The sequence below is a fragment of the Drosophila pseudoobscura genome, chromosome X (genome assembly GCF_009870125.1).
Source record: "Drosophila pseudoobscura strain MV-25-SWS-2005 chromosome X, UCI_Dpse_MV25, whole genome shotgun sequence".
NCBI lineage: Eukaryota > Metazoa > Arthropoda > Insecta > Diptera > Drosophilidae > Drosophila > Drosophila pseudoobscura.
Genome location: NC_046683.1, coordinates 46,277,572 through 46,294,835, shown reverse-complemented (window position 1 = coordinate 46,294,835; position 17,264 = coordinate 46,277,572). Strand labels below are relative to the sequence as shown.

At 46.2% G+C, this 17,264-nt stretch overlaps 3 protein-coding genes and 2 long non-coding RNA genes across 12 annotated transcripts; 3 read left to right on the top strand and 2 right to left on the bottom strand.

Annotated features, from left to right (window-relative positions):
- Nucleotides 1–983: 983 nt before the first annotated feature.
- Nucleotides 984–16,690, bottom strand: Adgf-A (Adenosine deaminase-related growth factor A). Of its 2 annotated transcripts, none has more exons than XM_015187368.2 (4): nucleotides 16,583–16,690; nucleotides 2,338–3,280; nucleotides 2,094–2,276; nucleotides 984–2,022 (listed from the first exon to the last, which is right to left on the bottom strand). In XM_015187368.2, exons 2-4 carry the CDS (start codon nucleotides 3,187–3,189, stop codon nucleotides 1,396–1,398), a joined length of 1,662 nt encoding a protein of 553 aa, XP_015042854.1. In that variant the 5' UTR covers nucleotides 3,190–3,280; nucleotides 16,583–16,690; the 3' UTR covers nucleotides 984–1,395. The 2 variants fall into 2 exon arrangements, with proteins under 2 accessions (XP_015042854.1, XP_001353442.3); XM_001353406.4 differs by having other exon boundaries at nucleotides 2,338–3,276; nucleotides 16,583–16,680.
- Adgf-A2 (Adenosine deaminase-related growth factor A2) lies at nucleotides 3,970–6,014 on the bottom strand. The gene is made up of 3 exons (XM_001353405.3): nucleotides 5,007–6,014; nucleotides 4,758–4,940; nucleotides 3,970–4,686 (listed from the first exon to the last, which is right to left on the bottom strand). Exons 1-3 carry the CDS (start codon nucleotides 5,913–5,915, stop codon nucleotides 4,060–4,062), a joined length of 1,719 nt encoding a protein of 572 aa, XP_001353441.1. The 5' UTR covers nucleotides 5,916–6,014; the 3' UTR covers nucleotides 3,970–4,059.
- On the top strand, nucleotides 6,136–8,480 carry LOC4813144 (uncharacterized). The gene has a single exon (XM_001353404.3). The coding sequence runs from the start codon at nucleotides 6,892–6,894 to the stop codon at nucleotides 8,314–8,316; it is 1,425 nt and encodes a 474-aa protein (XP_001353440.2). The 5' UTR covers nucleotides 6,136–6,891; the 3' UTR covers nucleotides 8,317–8,480.
- Nucleotides 8,646–13,062, top strand: LOC26532271 (uncharacterized). 5 transcript variants are annotated; one of them, XR_004469711.1, is made up of 11 exons: nucleotides 8,646–8,812; nucleotides 8,883–9,027; nucleotides 9,089–9,352; nucleotides 9,404–9,828; nucleotides 9,936–10,270; nucleotides 10,338–11,114; nucleotides 11,185–11,329; nucleotides 11,391–11,654; nucleotides 11,706–12,130; nucleotides 12,238–12,572; nucleotides 12,636–13,062. It is a non-coding gene; the product is annotated as an uncharacterized lncRNA (long non-coding RNA). The 5 variants fall into 5 exon arrangements; XR_004469709.1 differs by having other exon boundaries at nucleotides 8,647–8,812; nucleotides 9,416–9,828; nucleotides 10,334–11,114; XR_004469710.1 differs by having other exon boundaries at nucleotides 8,647–8,812; nucleotides 10,334–11,114; nucleotides 11,718–12,130.
- LOC26532074 (uncharacterized) lies at nucleotides 13,235–15,107 on the top strand. Of its 3 annotated transcripts, none has more exons than XR_004469715.1 (6): nucleotides 13,235–13,416; nucleotides 13,487–13,631; nucleotides 13,692–13,942; nucleotides 14,006–14,418; nucleotides 14,526–14,860; nucleotides 14,925–15,107. It is a non-coding gene; the product is annotated as an uncharacterized lncRNA (long non-coding RNA). The 3 variants fall into 3 exon arrangements; XR_004469714.1 differs by having other exon boundaries at nucleotides 13,237–13,416; nucleotides 13,695–13,942; nucleotides 13,994–14,418; XR_004469713.1 differs by having other exon boundaries at nucleotides 13,237–13,416; nucleotides 13,994–14,418.
- Nucleotides 16,691–17,264: the final 574 nt, after the last annotated feature.

Genomic DNA, 17,264 nt, shown 5'->3' with positions numbered 1-17,264 from the left:
TCAACACCACATTAAATGTGCACGACATCAAATTGATGAGACTGCCGCACTGGCTGGCACTGGCAGATGATATGGCTACGACCCACTCACAACACTCGCCCATCAATTTTATGGCCTCCTACGAACCTGGTGCTGCATCCGCCGTCGACCCATAAAACTTTCCCAGCTCATTACCAGCGCGAGCCAAATCAAAATCGAACCCGGTTTCGTTGCAGGATGCCGGAGGCACCATCACCATCAGCATTACCAGCAGAAGCTGAAGCAGCAGAAGCACCATCAGCAGCCTTTGCCACTAAACAGTGGAACGTAAAATTGAAACATTCGCAGCAGTTGTATGGCTCCCATCCAGAGCTGAGCTCAAAGGGATGTTGGTCGGATGGATGGTTGGATGGATGGATGGCCGGGTGGCTGGGTGGCTGGGTGGGTGGTGACTCAACGACCATATAGCGCATATTCATTAAAATTCGCATCCACTTTGCAGTGCACTCGGCACAGCAGCACACCGAGAGGCAATGAGAGATTTATGCGGGCTAAAACAGGAAAAACCGAGCAGCCTTGACTGCACTACATGAGGCTTCACTTAGCGATGGCATCGTGACTATAAATTGATGATTATGGGCTCAGTCTTAGAGAGAAAGAGAGAGAGAATTTAACAGTGCGATATCGTATTAATGGAGGCAACAGAAAGAGAGATACTAAAGCTGCCATAACTAACAGCGAAATATAGCGCTATCTTGAATGGAAACTGATGATTACTTATAATAGATTCTCGGGCATTATATGATATGATTATCAATTGTATAACTTTCGTGTAGATGGACTAAAGGTTTACTAGTTGGTAGCGCCATATCAGTGCTGCTCACGTCCCCATCTCCCATCCTCCTCTCCGCCTGGTTGCCGCCTCTCTCATTAGGATTATTGCTCAGCCTTCCTTCGTTTGAGCTGGCAACATAAATTGCATGGACTTTTAGTCGCTGTTCGGGTTCTAGTTCTCGTTTGTATGTCGGCTACGACTAGCAAAAGTTCTTTATTGCGATAGTTTTCTTCTTTGCCACCAAGAGCAGGCCTCACAACCTGGAGAAAACCTCAAAGCGTGGCGCATACAATCTCTTTGGTTCGAGTATGTTGGACACAGAGTTGTTAATGGAGAGAGAAAGAGAGATATGTAGAACAGGAAGGAACAGACTTAAGTCTAACTAAAGACTAATCCATAACAATTAGCTTACAACAAACTGACATATGGGATAAAAAAAATTGTATATGGGCATGGCTCTGAATGGATGCAGCTGCAGATGCGGATGGGGATGCAGAAGTGTGTAGGGGGACCGACTAGCGTCGCAGGCCAGAGCTCAGCAGGGAGAATGCGACCAGGAACGCTGCCACCACCCGTGCTAGTCAATCGAGGTGCAGACTGGATGATCCACGGTTCGGGGACTCCTCGTTAACATCCGCAATGAACTGATCCCACTTGGCCTGCCACTTCTCCAGGGCCTCGAACTGCTGCTCTGTCGGCAGAGAGCTATACTGGATGGAGTTGAGGGCCAGCTTCTTGAGCAGCCGCAGATCCGAGTGCTGCGAGGCAATTCCCAGGAAGGCGATGTAAAAGTCGTGCGTCAGAGGCGTGGCCTTCCAGAAGGATGGATCGTCCGAGGAGATCACTACGGGATAGCCATCGGCGAAAAAGGTGGCACAGGGATGGTTCCGGAAGTCGGTTATCAGCTGCAGCACCTGGTTCGAAATGGGATTCACTTCGATGGCCACGTTCAGCTTCTTTAGCATATCGAGGACCACCGGATGCTTGACCAGACCAAAGCCATGTCCAATGCGCTTTGTGCCCAGTAGAATGGCATCGATCAGATTCTCATCGACTGAGGAGCCAAACCAGTTCGTCTCGCCGGCATGGAAGTAGAAGTCAATGTCCTCTGGAATCTCCAGCAGTTGATCGATAAACTCGCTGAGCGGTCGTCCCAACTCCTCCTGTCCCACCAGATCGAAGCCAGCTATGAAGTCAGGATATTGTGCCTATCAATGAAGGAAGCATAGACTTATGATTAATCCATTCAGAATATATCAAGTGTTTCAGGGGAACCCACCTTGATCTCTTTCAGGGTTTCAATGTAGCTGAGCACGCCTTCGGGATTGGTATTACGAATGGGTGCATAGATCATCCGAGAGCCAATAAAATCGGGATTGTCTTTCTTGAACTTCTCCAGTGTCTCCACGTAGATCCTCACCGTGTCCAAAGCGGTGTAAACAGTTCCCTCCATATCATACAGCTGCAAGTAGACGGGAAAGATTAGAGTACTATGTTCTGGATGATGGCTGTAAAACACCCACCGTTGGTACCACCGATCTGAATTCCAGGTACTGCACTCCATCGTCGTAGAACTCCTGCAGGGCGTTGTAGTAGTAGTCGCCCCAGGCGGGGGCATACATCACCAGCCCGTCGAGTAGGCTAAAGATGTCCATGAAGGTTGACCAGGCGGCATTGTTGTCCTCGAACTTCTTGGTGGGGTACAGGGTGAGATGCTCCGACAGATACTCGTCCACATTCTCCGCGCCGTACTTCTGTCGCACCTCGGTCAGCAGAGTCCAGTTGCAGTTGTCCTGCGCCTGGGGCTCCGTCTTGGCGAACCGTAGAATGGAGAAGTCGAGGTCGTCCTTCTGCAGACAAGCCCACAGGCTGTCGTAGTATGTCAGCTTGATGATGGACTCCGTGCTGCAGAGGGCCGTGTCGTGGGCGTGCAGGACCGCCCCCTTGGGCATCTTCTTGAGGAAGTGGAAGAGTTGCGTGTCGCGGATACCGTCGAGGACATCAAAGATGTGCTGGGCCGGCTTAAAGAGATGCGGCGTGAGCAGTCCCTCCGTGTACTCGTGCAGCTTGGCGGCCATGATGGTCTCATTGGCCTGGAGCTCGCGATCCGTCAGCTCCAGGTCGTAGCCCAGGGAGCGAGACTCCTCGTAGCGGAAGAAGGCGTTCCGCAGGGTCTTGTAGGTGTCCGGAGTGGGTCGACTCCTGCCCAGAAGCGCCTCCACATGGGGTGTGTTGCCGTACAATGACATCAGCCTCCTTTCGGCTACATTCTTGTTCCGTGTGCGCGACTCAACCGGATCTGGGCAGACGCACATGAAGAGGCCCACAGCCAGAACAGCGATAAGATTATAATATCTTCGGCCAAGCATTCTCATAGTTCGTCTAATCCCGACTACGTCCGTACTTCGACTGATGTCTGGTGGCACTTAAGAAGCTCCGATTTCAGTTTCGATGCCCCCACGCTATCTGAAATGATTGGGTGGCCCATTCAATATTTGGCATTATCTTTGATTTAACACGCGTTCAACCGGATTTCACTGCGATAAGGATAGGGAGGAGTGGGACGCATTCCCACCAGGTTGGTAACCGACTTAATCGCAGCCAATCTGGCATCTTGATTTACGAGTGAACACAGATAAGATTGCATAACCATACTCGCAGCCCTGGCCATAGTCATAGCCCTGGCGTTAGAGTTCGAGTACCTTCTACTTGGCTATGCTCGTTTAACGAGCCGGAAGCCATACGAGCCAACAAGTGCAAGGAAAACTACCAGAAAAAAGCTCTTTGCTTTTATATATTGGTTGCTCATTGGTCCTCAAAACTCTCTCAATTCCTTTAGAATTCATTAAAAAACCAAGTGCAAATTTTAAATTTACGTTTTTTAGCACTTATCGGTTGCAAAATTTTGCAACACTATAATTTGGGCACTAAAAAATGCAATTCTTCCATTTATCTTGCAGCTTCAAAATATTCTGAATTTCAGAAATCATTAATAATTCTCAACTGGCGATTCAATGAAGATTTCGATTAAAATTGTTGAGCACTTATATGCAGGACGCATAATTATACAACACTACTTGCAACTGGCAACTTTGGCCTACAAAAGTCATCAAAGGAATTCTGTACTCTTCAAGGAAAGAATCCAACTAAACAAATAGTTTAATAGCCGGAAAATTACTCATCAAATTTAATTCAATTAGCCAAAACCCTATTCAAAAGTACACGACATGTCAAGTGTCAGAGTATCACGAAGAATCTTCGATTGGCGCGATGTTGGTCTGGTTCACAAACTCTTTGATCCACCTGTTCCAGCTGCAGCTCCACTGGTTTATGGCCGACGTCCGCTCCGTGCAGCTTAGGGAGCTGTACAGGAAGGAGTTCAGGGCCAACTGTTTGAGCAGGCGAATATTACCGCGCCCACTGACAATGCCCACAAAGGCCACGTAGAAGTCGTCGGTGAGAGGGGCTGCGTCCCAGAAATGGGGATAATCGGAGCCCATAACGATGGGGTAGCCTGCAGCTAGCAAATACGCTGCCGGATGCTCGCGGAAATCTTGGATATACTGCATATAGTGGTTAGAGAGCGGACACAACTCTACGGCCACCTGCATGTGGCGCATGGTCCGCAAGAGTTCTGGATGTTGGGGGATGTTGAGGGCATGCCCGATCCTCTTGCTGCCCAGAAGCACTGCGTCGATGAGATTAGCATGTGGTTTGGTCATGTCCGGGCAGCGGGACTCGCCTGCCTGGAAGTAGAAGTCAATCTCGTCGCCAATATGCAGGAGCTGTGTGGCCTCGCCCAGTCCTGGCATCGTGCACTCGTCGCCGAACGTGTTCAGATCGAGGCCCGCAAATAGATCGGGAAAGTGGGTCTGATGTGAGAGCAGAGGGGGACGATTAGAGGCGGGCGGATCCCCAGAGGATTAAAAGGCGAAGTACGGACCTTCAGTAGGCGGGCATTTTCCACATACTGATCCATGCGGCTATCATTCAAGTCCCTGGCCGGCGTATATATTATCTTGATGCCAATGAAGTCGGGGTAGGTGGACATGAACATTTTCGTTATGGTAACGATCGAACTGACTGTGTCCAGAATGGTGAAGTTAGTGCCGTTCAGGTCGTACAACTGGGGGAAGGGCGGATAATGGAGGAGTTAATCAGGATACCAGTACCAGCACCATTCTTCACTCACAAGTGGCAGGGAAGAGCGCAGCTCCACATAGTGGACGCCATCGCTATAGAAATCCTCAAGCATTCGGAAGAGGAAGCTCGACCAGAGGGGCTGGAACGTGACCAGCCCATGGATGAGGCGATGGCTCCGGCGCATGTGGCAGGCCAGCTCTGCAGAATTCTTGTAGCCACCCTCCCGGAGCGTTAGACCCTCCTTGAGCATCTCCTCGTAGCGGTCTCGCCACTCGAACGTGTGGTAGTTGCTCATCAGCATCCAGATGCATTTGTAGTCGTCCGCAGACGGACGAATGTGGGGAAAGACGTTGGAGAACCGAAAGTTCTCGAACACGTGGTCCATGCCGACACAGACCCACAGGTCGTCACGGTACGTGAGCTCGATGAGAATTTCAAGCTTCATCATGCCGGCATCATGGATGTGGAGCAGTCCGCCCTTTGGCATGCTCTTGAGCATACCATACAGATCCGTCTCACTGATCTTGTGGTCTTTAAGGAACTGCGGCGTGTTCGAAGAGTAGTTCACCCTCAAGCGTTGCACCTCCATGTCCGCCTGCTTGACTAGCCGGGCATTGGCCATCTCTTCGAGGGGACTCAGGTTCAGCTTGCCCCCCACTTGCATCCGTTGCTCCTTTGCCACCATGCTGTGGTGCTTCCGGGCAAAGAGCTCCTCGGGAGTGGCCTGTAAATCTTTTAAGGGCGTAAGAAAAAACATGGCCACCCCCAACATGGTGAATGCGGCAAACAAAGCCAACGAAATGGCTGCGTTGAAGCACACGGTGTCATATTTGAGAGTGCTCCGCAGCCGTGGGTTTGGGGGTAGCTCCCCCGCAACGTCCAGGCGGATCACTCTTGCCGCCAGCGGAGAATCATGGGAATGGTGCTCTCCATTCTGGTATAACCCTCTGGTATCCATTTTTATTAAATTTTGTAAAATTTTGTTTCTGCTCCTTCAAATTCTATAATCCAAAATGTACTATATTTTCCAGCTCATGTTCGGCTCTGACTCACAAACCAACACCCACTTAACAGATACGACCAGGCAGTTTTTGGTTTTTTCAACGGCACTGTATGAGTGTCCACAGATCCGCCTTATCAATGGGTTTCCAGCGACAGCTCTTTGTTTACGACGCTCAGATAATGGCTGGCCTGCGATCTATTGTGATTTGTTCTCCCCCACCCAATGATTTGCTACACTCGAAATAGTTGAACTCTGGCTCCTCCGCCCCCCACTGAGCCACCTTGGCCTTGGACACATGTGCAGTTGGAGTTATCGGGGAGGGTACTCGTATTAAAAATAGCCCAACTCTTGGCTGTCTCTCTCGCTCAATGTCTCTGGGTATCTCTCTGCCAGAGAAAGAGAGAGAGAGAGAGCGAAGCAGAGAGTGGAAATGTGAAACCCGCATCGGTTTTGTCAGCTAGGGGTTGCACTTATGCTCGAATTGGAGTCGCCACCACGGCTAACAGGAGAAGAGGCATGGCACTCAGCGGGCAACAAACAGTGGTGTGAGAGTGGTAGGCCATGGAAAAATATGAGATTTAAAATATTATTCGACCTGTTTGGGCTGCCTTGTGTATTTTAGAAGAATAAAATATACGTATATTATATGCATAGATAAATACTTCTTCTTTACACAACTCGTTCCACTGTGCAATCTGTTTGCCACAAGATCTGCGCAATCACAAGTGGAAGTGGATGATTTCATGTCCATACCCATGTCCATGTGCGGCATGTTTCTGTTGGTGGTGTTGGTGTCGATGTCGATGTCGCCTTGCACTCAGTGCAATCGCACGCACTGCAACCCAACGGGCGGCGGTGGCACAGCTGCGATTTCAGGGCCTCACTGAGGGCGACACTGATTCGCGACAAGGGTTCAGACAGCGGCGGCACAATGTGGCACGCGCTTCCGCCCGCTCCTCTCAGTTCGGAGAGTCGACTCAGCGAGGAAAGTAGCACCAGTATGCGACTGAGGAGCAGCAGACAGACAGTGCGAGTATTTGGTACAGCAGAGAGTCACCAAGCTGTAAAAGGAGTCAACGATTGCCCAACCCTCACAGAACTCAACGACGACTGCCTGCTGCTAATATGCGAGCGGCTCTCCATTGACGACCAATGGAGTCTCCTGCAGCTGGACGAGCGCCTGGGCCAGCTGGTGCTACGGATCTGGTGTCGCAAATATGCCCAGCACTTCGACTGTGGCCGGGAGCAGCTATTAAAGCGTCTAAGCGCCAAAGAGCAGAGTCAACTCCTGCATCTGCTGTGTTCACGGACGAGGGCGCTTCTCAACCTGAATGGCAGCAGCGGTGGCTGTCGGCAGTGGCTCAACCGGAAACGGAAATGCTTGGCCCACATGCAGAGGATGAGCTTTGTGGAGAGCGGGGCATGGGTGCTGCATCGATTGCCGGCAATCTGCCCCAATTTGGTGCACCTGCAGCTGGGCTTGGGCGAAGGAATAACACCGGTGGATCTCCACTTGCTCTTCGGACAGCTGAAACACTTGCGGGTGCTTGAGCTGCAGCCGGGATGGAGCTGCCCACGCCCCTGGACGGACATCAAATATGGAGAAACTTTGGAATCCCTGAAGTTGCCGGCGTGCCTGGTGCGTGCCACGGCTACGGAGATAATGCGACTACCCCGACTGCGCCGGTTGACGGGTTTCCTCTGCCACAAGCACACGGATGATGACAAAGCAAATGCCGTTGGCAGCGACGCAGCCGGCGCCACCATCTCGGCCTGCCTCAAGGCATTACAGGACAGTAGAGGACCTGGAAATGGACACGGACACGGACACGAACCCCCTGCCTGTCAAATTGTGGGACTCCATTTGCAGTGTCAACTCGATTCGAGCCTCCTACGTCTCATGGTGGAAACGGGCTCAGGGGACACCTTCCGCCTGCATCGCTTTGCTTGGCACTCGCAGCTGACGGTGCACTATGATGTTTCGGATGGTAGCATCAAGTGGCTGCCACAGCAGCCGCGAGCCGCGCATGCCCTGCTCCCCTTCCTCGCCGACCAGGCGGACAGTCTGCGTGAATTGGATTTCACGCGGAATGTACATGCCACGACCACGTTCCTCTCACTACTGAGGGAGCAGCAGAAGCAGCAGCAGCAGCGGCTGGGTTACGGCTACCGTGAGTTTTCCGTGTGGCATGACGCCTGCCCCAGGATGACAGCTACGACACCGCACTCAGATCCGGATAGAGATACAGATGCGGATACGGATACGGATGCGGAGCAGACAAACGATTTGGCCTTTGTCACGTTGGAATTGCAGCACTTGTCTAATGAACAACGGATACGGGCACGGGAGAGATGACAGGGATGAGGCAGATTGCTAAGGCTTGCAAATCAAATGTATTCTCTCTCTCTGCCTGGAAATGTGCTATGAACATCCTGTTAAAGTGCATTTACAATAAGTAATAGTACCATAAAATCTGTTGTAAATACATATTCAAATATATCCATACCAAATCTTTTAAATAATATTATTTCATTAGTTAGGCTAATGCTATTGGCCATTTCAGGACGATTCTTTGATCGATATGTAAATCAGAACAACGGACAGATCGAAAAAAAGAAATATCATCTAAATGTCAAGCCCTACCTGTAATTTTTAAACATTCAAGCAAGCTGGGATTTTTATGTCTCTATTCAAAAAAGTTAGTATACACAAAGTTCACAAGAAAATTCTCAGTTAATATCGATGAAATTTTTCTTTCCGTTTTCATCAATCAAAGCAAAATTTATTTTGTTATACCCGACCTGCATTCGAAAGAATCATTTGTGCTGTTCTCAGGAGCGAACGACTCTATGTAAGTAGACGATCCTCTGTGGAGGATTCTTCATAGCTCTCCTGAACTGACAGCCACATCTCTTGCTTAGCCGCCAGTTGGTAGAAATAGTTGTTTAATGGAACAACTCGATGGATACAACCGACATAACGCAGCCTAGTTTTTTATACGTCGTTCAATCGTTTACCTTCGAGAAGAGCCCGAAGCATCAGAGGCAGTCCTCCATGGATCGAGCTGTGAGTATCTTTGGATTATCCAAAAGACTTGCGAATATTACTCTCCAATAATCCATTAAAGTTCCAAGGTCAAGAAGGACTTTTGTAACGATGTCATAGAGCAGACCCTCAGATGGAGCGGGAGCTTCAACGATTATGCCTCTGATATCGCTTTCGCCGGACCAATACCTCAGAAGATGGGCCTCGTTGTTCCCATCACATGCTAGAGGCACGGTGGTGAATCGATTATGAATGGGAGAAGATCGGCAATAATTATAAGAGTAGGAAAAACTCTATGGAAAGGGAAATATCTGCACGGAACAGAGAAACGCGGCCGCCACCAAAGGTAAGTGCTCCAGGAAGTGCTGTGCCGTTTGTAGATTGTATCTCCACCCAGACCTCCACCCAGAGGCCCTCGATATCAACAGATGACTGTAACTGAACTCAAAGGACGGCGCACAAATAGGTTTGGTCGTATGCTCAGGTCTAGCTCGCCGGATGGTCGGCGTTCTTCCTCACCTAATTGTACTATCGTACTCCACTACATTTATATAGTGCACTTTATGGAAAACTGTAAGTGATTATTCAAAACAAAGTACACTGAAATGCTGATGGCGCCGACACGAGAAATGAAAAGCCCTACTAAACTCGTTCTATTTGGAGAGAAGCTAGATGTTGATTGTCCCTCTCTTCTGTACCCACCCTACCATGACAATGACTTCGAGTTCCTGCATTGTCCCTTGATTCTGGCGCGGATACGCGACCGACCGTTTTTATGATTTCGAAGATTCATTTCAATTCACAATGATTCATTAATATAAGGTAAGACTTCAACTTCAATAGGCAGCTTAGGGCAACTTCCCTGCAACATTGGGTATGCTACCACGTGCACGGCACTAACATGAGATCATACCTTCTTTTGCTTCCAGCTTATATATGGGGAAATATGTGTATATGGTTCCGAATAGCACTATATATGTGTGTGTGAAATGTGTATGTTGGCTCGCACTTGGGAATTAAGGATCTTTCCGTTTTCCTTACTCTCATAACTATTGCGAATCTCCTCCCGTAATCGATTCGCAACTGGATGGCCTCCAACATGGTGATAGGACTAACGCGGTCTTTCTTCTCAGGCATTTATCCGGCAAAGGCGATTTCAAAGTCATATTCGTTAAAGCTCTCTCTCCAAATGAGGGTCTGCGCTACGACATCTTTACAACGGTTCACTTTGCCGTGGCATCGAAGAACACTGCATTCAGATTCGGTGAGTTTTTATTATGAAGCAGCGATAAACATTGAAAATTATATATGCAACCAACTGCCACAGATAGAAGCCGATTCGAATGGGAATGTCAATGCATTCGAGTCAAATTTCGTTAATGACAGCATCCGCATGACCGTTTATTCGGGCACAACGGATCCGAAGCTATAGCCATTCACTACTGAGGGAGCAGCAGCAGCAACTGCCGTGCGGTTTCCGTTTGTCATGATGCCTGCCCCAGGATGACAGCTACGACACCGCACACAGAACCGGATAGGGATACAGAGGCGGATAAGCGATTTGGCCTTTGTCACGTTGGAGTTGCAGCACGGGCACAGGAGAGATGACAGGGATGAAGCAGATTGCTAAGGATTGCAAATCAAATGTATTCTCTCTCTGCCTGGAAATGTGCTATGAACATCCTGTTAAAGTGCATTTACAATAAGTAATAGTTCCATAAAATCTGTTATAAATACATATTCAAATAAATCCATACCAAATCTTTTAAATAATATTATTTCATTAGTTAGGCTAACGCTATTGGCCATTTCAGGACGATCCTTTGATCGATATGTAAATCAGAACAACGGACAGATCGAAAAAAAGCAATACCATCTAAATGTCAAGCCCTACCTGTAATTTTTAAACATTCATGCAAGCTGGGATTTTTATGTCTATACGAGTATTCAAAAAAGTTAGTACACACAAAGTTCACAAGAAAATTCTCAGTTAATATCGATGAAATTTTTCTTTCCGTTTTCATCAATCAAAGCAAAATTGATTTTGTTATACCCGACCTGCATTCGAAAGAATCATTTGTGCTGTTCTCAGGAGCGAACGACTCTATGTAAGTAGACGATCCTCTGTGGAGGATTCTTCATAGCTCTCCTGAACTGACAGCCACATCTCTTGCTTAGCCGCCAGTTGGTAGAAATAGTTGTTTAATGGAACAACTCGATGGATACAACCGACATAACGCAGCCTAGTTTTTTATACGTCGTTCAATCGTTTACCTTCGAGAAGAGCCCGAAGCATCAGAGGCAGTCCTCCATGGATCGAGCTGTGAGTATCTTTGGATTATCCAAAAGACTTGCGAATATTACTCTCCAATAATCCATTAAAGTGCCAAGGTCAAGAAGGACTTTTGTAACGATGTCATAGAGCAGACCCTCAGATGGAGCGGGAGCTTCAACGATTATGCCTCTGATATCGCTTTCGCCGGACCAATACCTCAGAAGATGGGCCTCGTTGTTCCCATCACATGCTAGAGGCACGGTGGTGAATCGATTATGAATGGGAGAAGATCGGCAATAATTATAAGAGTAGGAAAAACTCTATGGAAAGGGAAATATCTGCACGGAACAGAGAAACGCGGCCGCCACCAAAGGTAAGTGCTCCAGGAAGTGCTGTGCCGTTTGTAGATTGTATCTCCACCCAGACCTCCACCCAGAGGCCCTCGATATCAACAGATGACTGTAACTGAACTCAAAGGACGGCGCACAAATAGGTTTGGTCGTATGCTCAGGTCTAGCTCGCCGGATGGTCGGCGTTCTTCCTCACCTAATTGTACTATCGTACTCCACTACATTTATATAGTGCACTTTATGGAAAACTGTAAGTGATTATTCAAAACAAAGTACACTGAAATGCTGATGGCGCCGACACGAGAAATGAAAAGCCCTACTAAACTCGTTCTATTTGGAGAGAAGCTAGATGTTGATTGTCCCTCTCTTCTGTACCCACCCTACCATGACAATGACTTCGAGTTCCTGCATTGTCCCTTGATTCTGGCGCGGATACGCGACCGACCGTTTTTATGATTTCGAAGATTCATTTCAATTCACAATGATTCATTAATATAAGGTAAGACTTCAACTTCAATAGGCAGCTTAGGGCAACTTCCCTGCAACATTGGGTATGCTACCACGTGCACGGCACTAACATGAGATCATACCTTCTTTTGCTTCCAGCTTATATATGGGGAAATATGTGTATATGGTTCCGAATAGCACTATATATGTGTGTGTGCAATGTGTATGTTGGCTCGCACTTGGGAATTAAGGATCTTTCCGTTTTCCTTACTCTCATAACTATTGCGAATCTCCTCCCGTAATCGATTCGCAACTGGATGGCCTCCAACATGGTGATAGGACTAACGCGGTCTTTCTTCTCAGGCATTTATCCGGCAAAGGCGATTTCAAAGTCATATTCGTTAAAGCTCTCTCTCCAAATGAGGGTCTGCGCTACGACATCTTTACAACGGTTCACTTTGCCGTGGCATCGAAGAACACTGCATTCAGATTCGGTGAGTTTTTATTATGAAGCAGCGATAAACATTGAAAATTATATATGCAACCAACTGCCACAGATAGAAGCCGATTCGAATGGGAATGTCAATGCATTCGAGTCAAATTTCGTTAATGACAGCATCCGCATGACCGTTTATTCGGGCACAACGGATCCGAAGCTATAGCCATTCACTACTGAGGGAGCAGCAGCAGCAACTGCCGTGCGGTTTCCGTTTGTCATGATGCCTGCCCCAGGATGACAGCTACGACACCGCACACAGAACCGGATAGGGATACAGAGGCGGATAAGCGATTTGGCCTTTGTCACGTTGGAGTTGCAGCACGGGCACAGGAGAGATGACAGGGATGAAGCAGATTGCTAAGGATTGCAAATCAAATGTATTCTCTCTCTGCCTGGAAATGTGCTATGAACATCCTGTTAAAGTGCATTTACAATAAGTAATAGTTCCATAAAATCTGTTATAAATACATATTCAAATAAATCCATACCAAATCTTTTAAATAATATTATTTCATTAGTTAGGCTAATGCTATTGGCCATTTCAGGACGATCCTTTGATCGATATGTAAATCAGAACAACGGACAGATCGAAAAAAAGAAATACCATCTAAATGTCAAGCCCTACCTGTAATTTTTAAACATTCATGCAAGCTGGGATTTTTATGTCTATACGAGTATTCAAAAAAGTTAGTACACACAAAGTTCACAAGAAAATTCTCAGTTAATATCGATGAAATTTTTCTTTCCGTTTTCATCAATCAAAGCAAAATTGATTTTGTTATACCCGACCTGCATTCGAAAGAATCATTTGTGCTGTTCTCAGGAGCGAACGACTCTATGTAAGTAGACGATCCTCTGTGGAGGATTCTTCATAGCTCTCCTGAACTGACAACCACATCCCTTGCTTAGCCGCCAGTTGGTTGAAATAGTTGTTTAATGGAACAACTCGATGGATACAACCGACATAACGCAGCCTAGTTTTTTAAACGCCGTTCAATCGTTTACCTTCGAGAAGAGCCCGAAGCATCAGAGGCAGTCCTCCATGGATCGAGCTGTGAGTATCTTTGGATTATCCAAAAGACTTGCGAATATTACTCTCCAATAATCCATCAAGAAGAACTTTTGTAACGATGTCATAGAGCAGACCCTCAGATGGAGCGGGAGCTTCAACGATTATGCCTCTGATATCGCTTTCGCCGGACCAATACCTCAGAAGATGGGCCTCGTTGTTCCCATCACATGCTAGAGGCACGGTGGTGAATCGATTATGAATGGGAGAAGATCGGCAATAATTATAAGAGTAGGAAAAACTCTATGGAAAGGGAAATATCTGCACGGAACAGAGAAACGCGGCCGCCACCAAAGGTAAGTGCTCCAGGAAGTGCTGTGCCGTTTGTAGATTGTATCTCCACCCAGACCTCCACCCAGAGGCCCTCGATATCAACAGATGACTGTGACTGAACTCAAAGGACGGCGCACAAATAGGTTTGGTCGTATGCTCAGGTCTAGCTCGCCGGATGGTCGGCGTTCTTCCTCACCTAATTGTACTATTGTACTCCACTACATTTATATAGAGCCCTTTATGGAAAACTGTAAGAAATTATACAAAACAAAGTACACTGAAATGCTGATGGCGCCGACACGAGAAATGAAAAGCCCTACTGAACTCGTTCTATTTGGAGGGGACCTAGATGTTGATTGTCCCTCTCTTCTGTACCTACCCTACCATGACAATGACTTCGAGTTCCTGCATTGTCCCTTGATCCTGGCGCGGATACGCGACCGACCGTTTTTATGATTTCAAAGATTAATTTCAATTCACAATGATTCATTAATATAAGGTAAGACTTCAACTTCAATAGGCAGCTTAGGGCAACTTCACTGCAACATTGGGTATGCTACCACGTGCACGGCACTAACATGAGATCATACCTTCTTTTGTTTCCAGCTTATATATGGGGAAATATGTGTATATGGTTCCGAATAGCACTATATATGTGTGTGTGCAATGTGTATGTTGGCTCGCACTTGGGAATTAAGGATCTTTCCGTTTTCCTTACTCTCATAACTATTGCGAATCTCCTCCCGTAATCGATTCGCAACTGGATGGCCTCCAACATGGTGATAGGACTAACGCGGTCTTTCTTCTCAGGCATTTATCCGGCAAAGGCGATTTCAAAGTCATATTCGTTAAAGCTCTCCCTCCAAATGAGGGTCTGCGCTACGACATCTTTACAACAGTTCACTTTGCCGTGGCATCGAAGAACACTACATTCAGATTCGGTGAGTTTTTATTATGAAGTAGCGATAAACATTGAAAAAGTATGTATGTAACCAACTGCCACAGATAGAAGCAAATTTCGTTAATGACAGCATCCGCATGACCGTATATTCGGGCACAACGGATCCGAAGCCGTAGCAGTCCTCGAATGATTGGATCTTCATAGTAAACTTGCAATTACAAATGTACAAAAATGCAATGAATTGCATTGAATCGAATGAATAAAAGACGAGCGCTCTTTTATTTGAATTATCCCTTATCTGAGAACTACATAAATACCAGTACTGTATTGCCGCATCGATGTGGTATTTTAATTTGATTGTGAAGTACGAGTAGTCACCCTAACAATTTAGCGGTTGGACGGGGAAAAAAGAACTATAGAACAAGCCCATTTGCAATATGTATGTATATATCAGGCTCATAACCGTATACGATTAACACGTTTGATCGATAAGTATATCTACAAAGTCACCACATCCTCTTATTCCATGCGTCAGAGCCTTCCGAAATACTTTTATCGCCCCTATTTATGGACTCCTGACCGAATAAGTAAGCAAATCCAAGTCGTAAATTGAATATTTCGTAATTTCAATTTCAATTTGCAACCAAAATTTATATGAATCCAGACATTTGTGTACCAAAGTTAGCTTTGGCTGAAATCTTATTTTTTTGGGAAGGCCTATTGAAAGAAAATATTTAGCCAAACATAGCCATATGGGGTGGCTACAAATAGAATCCAGTCCAGCATCAATAAACAAATGGATTTTCTGGATTTATTTTGCCAATTAAAGTTCAAGGCCATGGTTGAGGTGGCTGCAAGTGCAAAACGGATGTTCGAAATTGCATCTGCAGTACCAGTACCATACAATTATTGTTCCTATGTTTAAATGCTCTTCCCAGTATCATACTTTTCTCTTGCACATGCCGCAAAGATACTATTGCCGCGTTTACTCATACATATGTATGTATTACTCTACATGTATTACTCCCTTTATCGGATCGGAATTGATTCCTCCTCTGCTTTGTTGGTTATAATCGTAGCCCCCTCGTGAAGGAAGGGTAACAAAATGGAACAAGCAGCGGGAGAGGAGAACATACTCCAATGTATGTATGTTTATCTGGGAGTGTGAATAATTTTTTTAAGAGAGACACAACTGGTGATATATATTTAAGAGAGAGAAGATAAGTGAAATCAGCTGTCGGGCCACCACTCAATTGTTCAAACAAAGACCCGCTCGCCCGCTCTCTCTTTTCCATTCACTTCACGGGCGGACTCTTAAACCAATTTGCACCCACAAAAAATAGTTTATATATGTACATATAGTTAACTAAATATTATTAAATTGGCTATTAATTTAAAATGGCAACTAGTTTGCTCTTCGCTTTTGTTGTTACCGTCAATGGGGTCTGAATGGGGAATACATATTCATAAATATTTCTGCTGAATATGCATAAATGAATCAATTATGCGACTTTTACTACCAACTGCGTTTTTTTTTGTCGCTATTACTGTTTTCTGTATTTTGTTTTTTTGTTTTCTGCTTATATTAAATAGCACTTAATTCGTTAAATCAATTTGTTTGTAGTTGTACTTAATTAGCATTATTTAATTGTCTCCTTTTTTATGCATTATCCGGTTGAGGGCACAAATCTCTTTTTTAAGCGGATCATTTAATACAGAAATATTTAATTTGTTATGTTTTCTGAACGAACAAATAAGTTACCGCAAACAAAGTCGCACAAACAGTTCAACAGCTCCTGCTCCGAGAATTTTCTGACCGCGATCTACACGGCAACGTCAGTCCAAAGACTGATCCCAAAGAACCGGAGAGGCCTGCCTTGCACTGAAAGGCCAGGCAGCGACGTCGACGTCGACGCCAGTGTCAGACTCCCGACCGTTGGTTGGCTCGCCCATAGTGGCAGTAAACAGTTTTCATACCCTATACCCTGTACTGGTGCTGGACAAGGGTTTATTGGACTGAAAAGATGTGTCCGAGCGATTTACTGTAACAAATTAGATAGCTGTAAACAAGTATATTTTATTCATAGAAAACGGATAGCACTATGGGGAAGAGAATAAGTTACCATAAGCTAGGGCTGATTCATTTTATTCTTGGTTGTTGTTTACAGGCAGAGGGTATCATATAGTCGAAATGCTCACTACAGCTGTCCTATTTGTTATTTCTTTCTTCATGCATTATCAGCCGTGAAAGATAAAGTGAAGAATGAAAGAAAAAGCGACAAAAGGCTCAAACTTTGTAAAAAGACATGACGTGCTCTCATTGCACTGCGCACCCATCAAACGACCGGCTACATTAAGAATAAACACCAAGAGAGACTAGTGTAGAGAGAGTAGGAGAGATTGAGATTGTCACTTTTACTTTTCGCTCTCTGTCCACTGGCGTG

What these genes read in the sequence shown, in the direction of transcription:
- LOC4813144 (XM_001353404.3), top strand. Translation starts at nt 6,892, where the DNA reads ATGTGGCACGCGCTTCCGCCCGCTCCTCTCAGTTCGGAGAGTCGACTC.
- Adgf-A2 (XM_001353405.3), bottom strand. Translation starts at nt 5,915, where the DNA reads ATGGATACCAGAGGGTTATACCAGAATGGAGAGCACCATTCCCATGAT. An exon ending in TGCGCTCTTCCCTGCCACTT is followed by an intron (nt 4,941 to 5,006) that starts GTGAGTGAAGAA and finishes CCCTTCCCCCAG; the next exon opens with TTGTACGACCTGAACGGCAC. An exon ending in AAAATGCCCGCCTACTGAAG is followed by an intron (nt 4,687 to 4,757) that starts GTCCGTACTTCG and finishes CTCTCACATCAG; the next exon opens with ACCCACTTTCCCGATCTATT.
- Adgf-A (XM_015187368.2), bottom strand. Translation starts at nt 3,189, where the DNA reads ATGAGAATGCTTGGCCGAAGATATTATAATCTTATCGCTGTTCTGGCT. An exon ending in TCAGATCGGTGGTACCAACG is followed by an intron (nt 2,277 to 2,337) that starts GTGGGTGTTTTA and finishes GTCTACTTGCAG; the next exon opens with CTGTATGATATGGAGGGAAC. An exon ending in AAACCCTGAAAGAGATCAAG is followed by an intron (nt 2,023 to 2,093) that starts GTGGGTTCCCCT and finishes CTTCATTGATAG; the next exon opens with GCACAATATCCTGACTTCAT.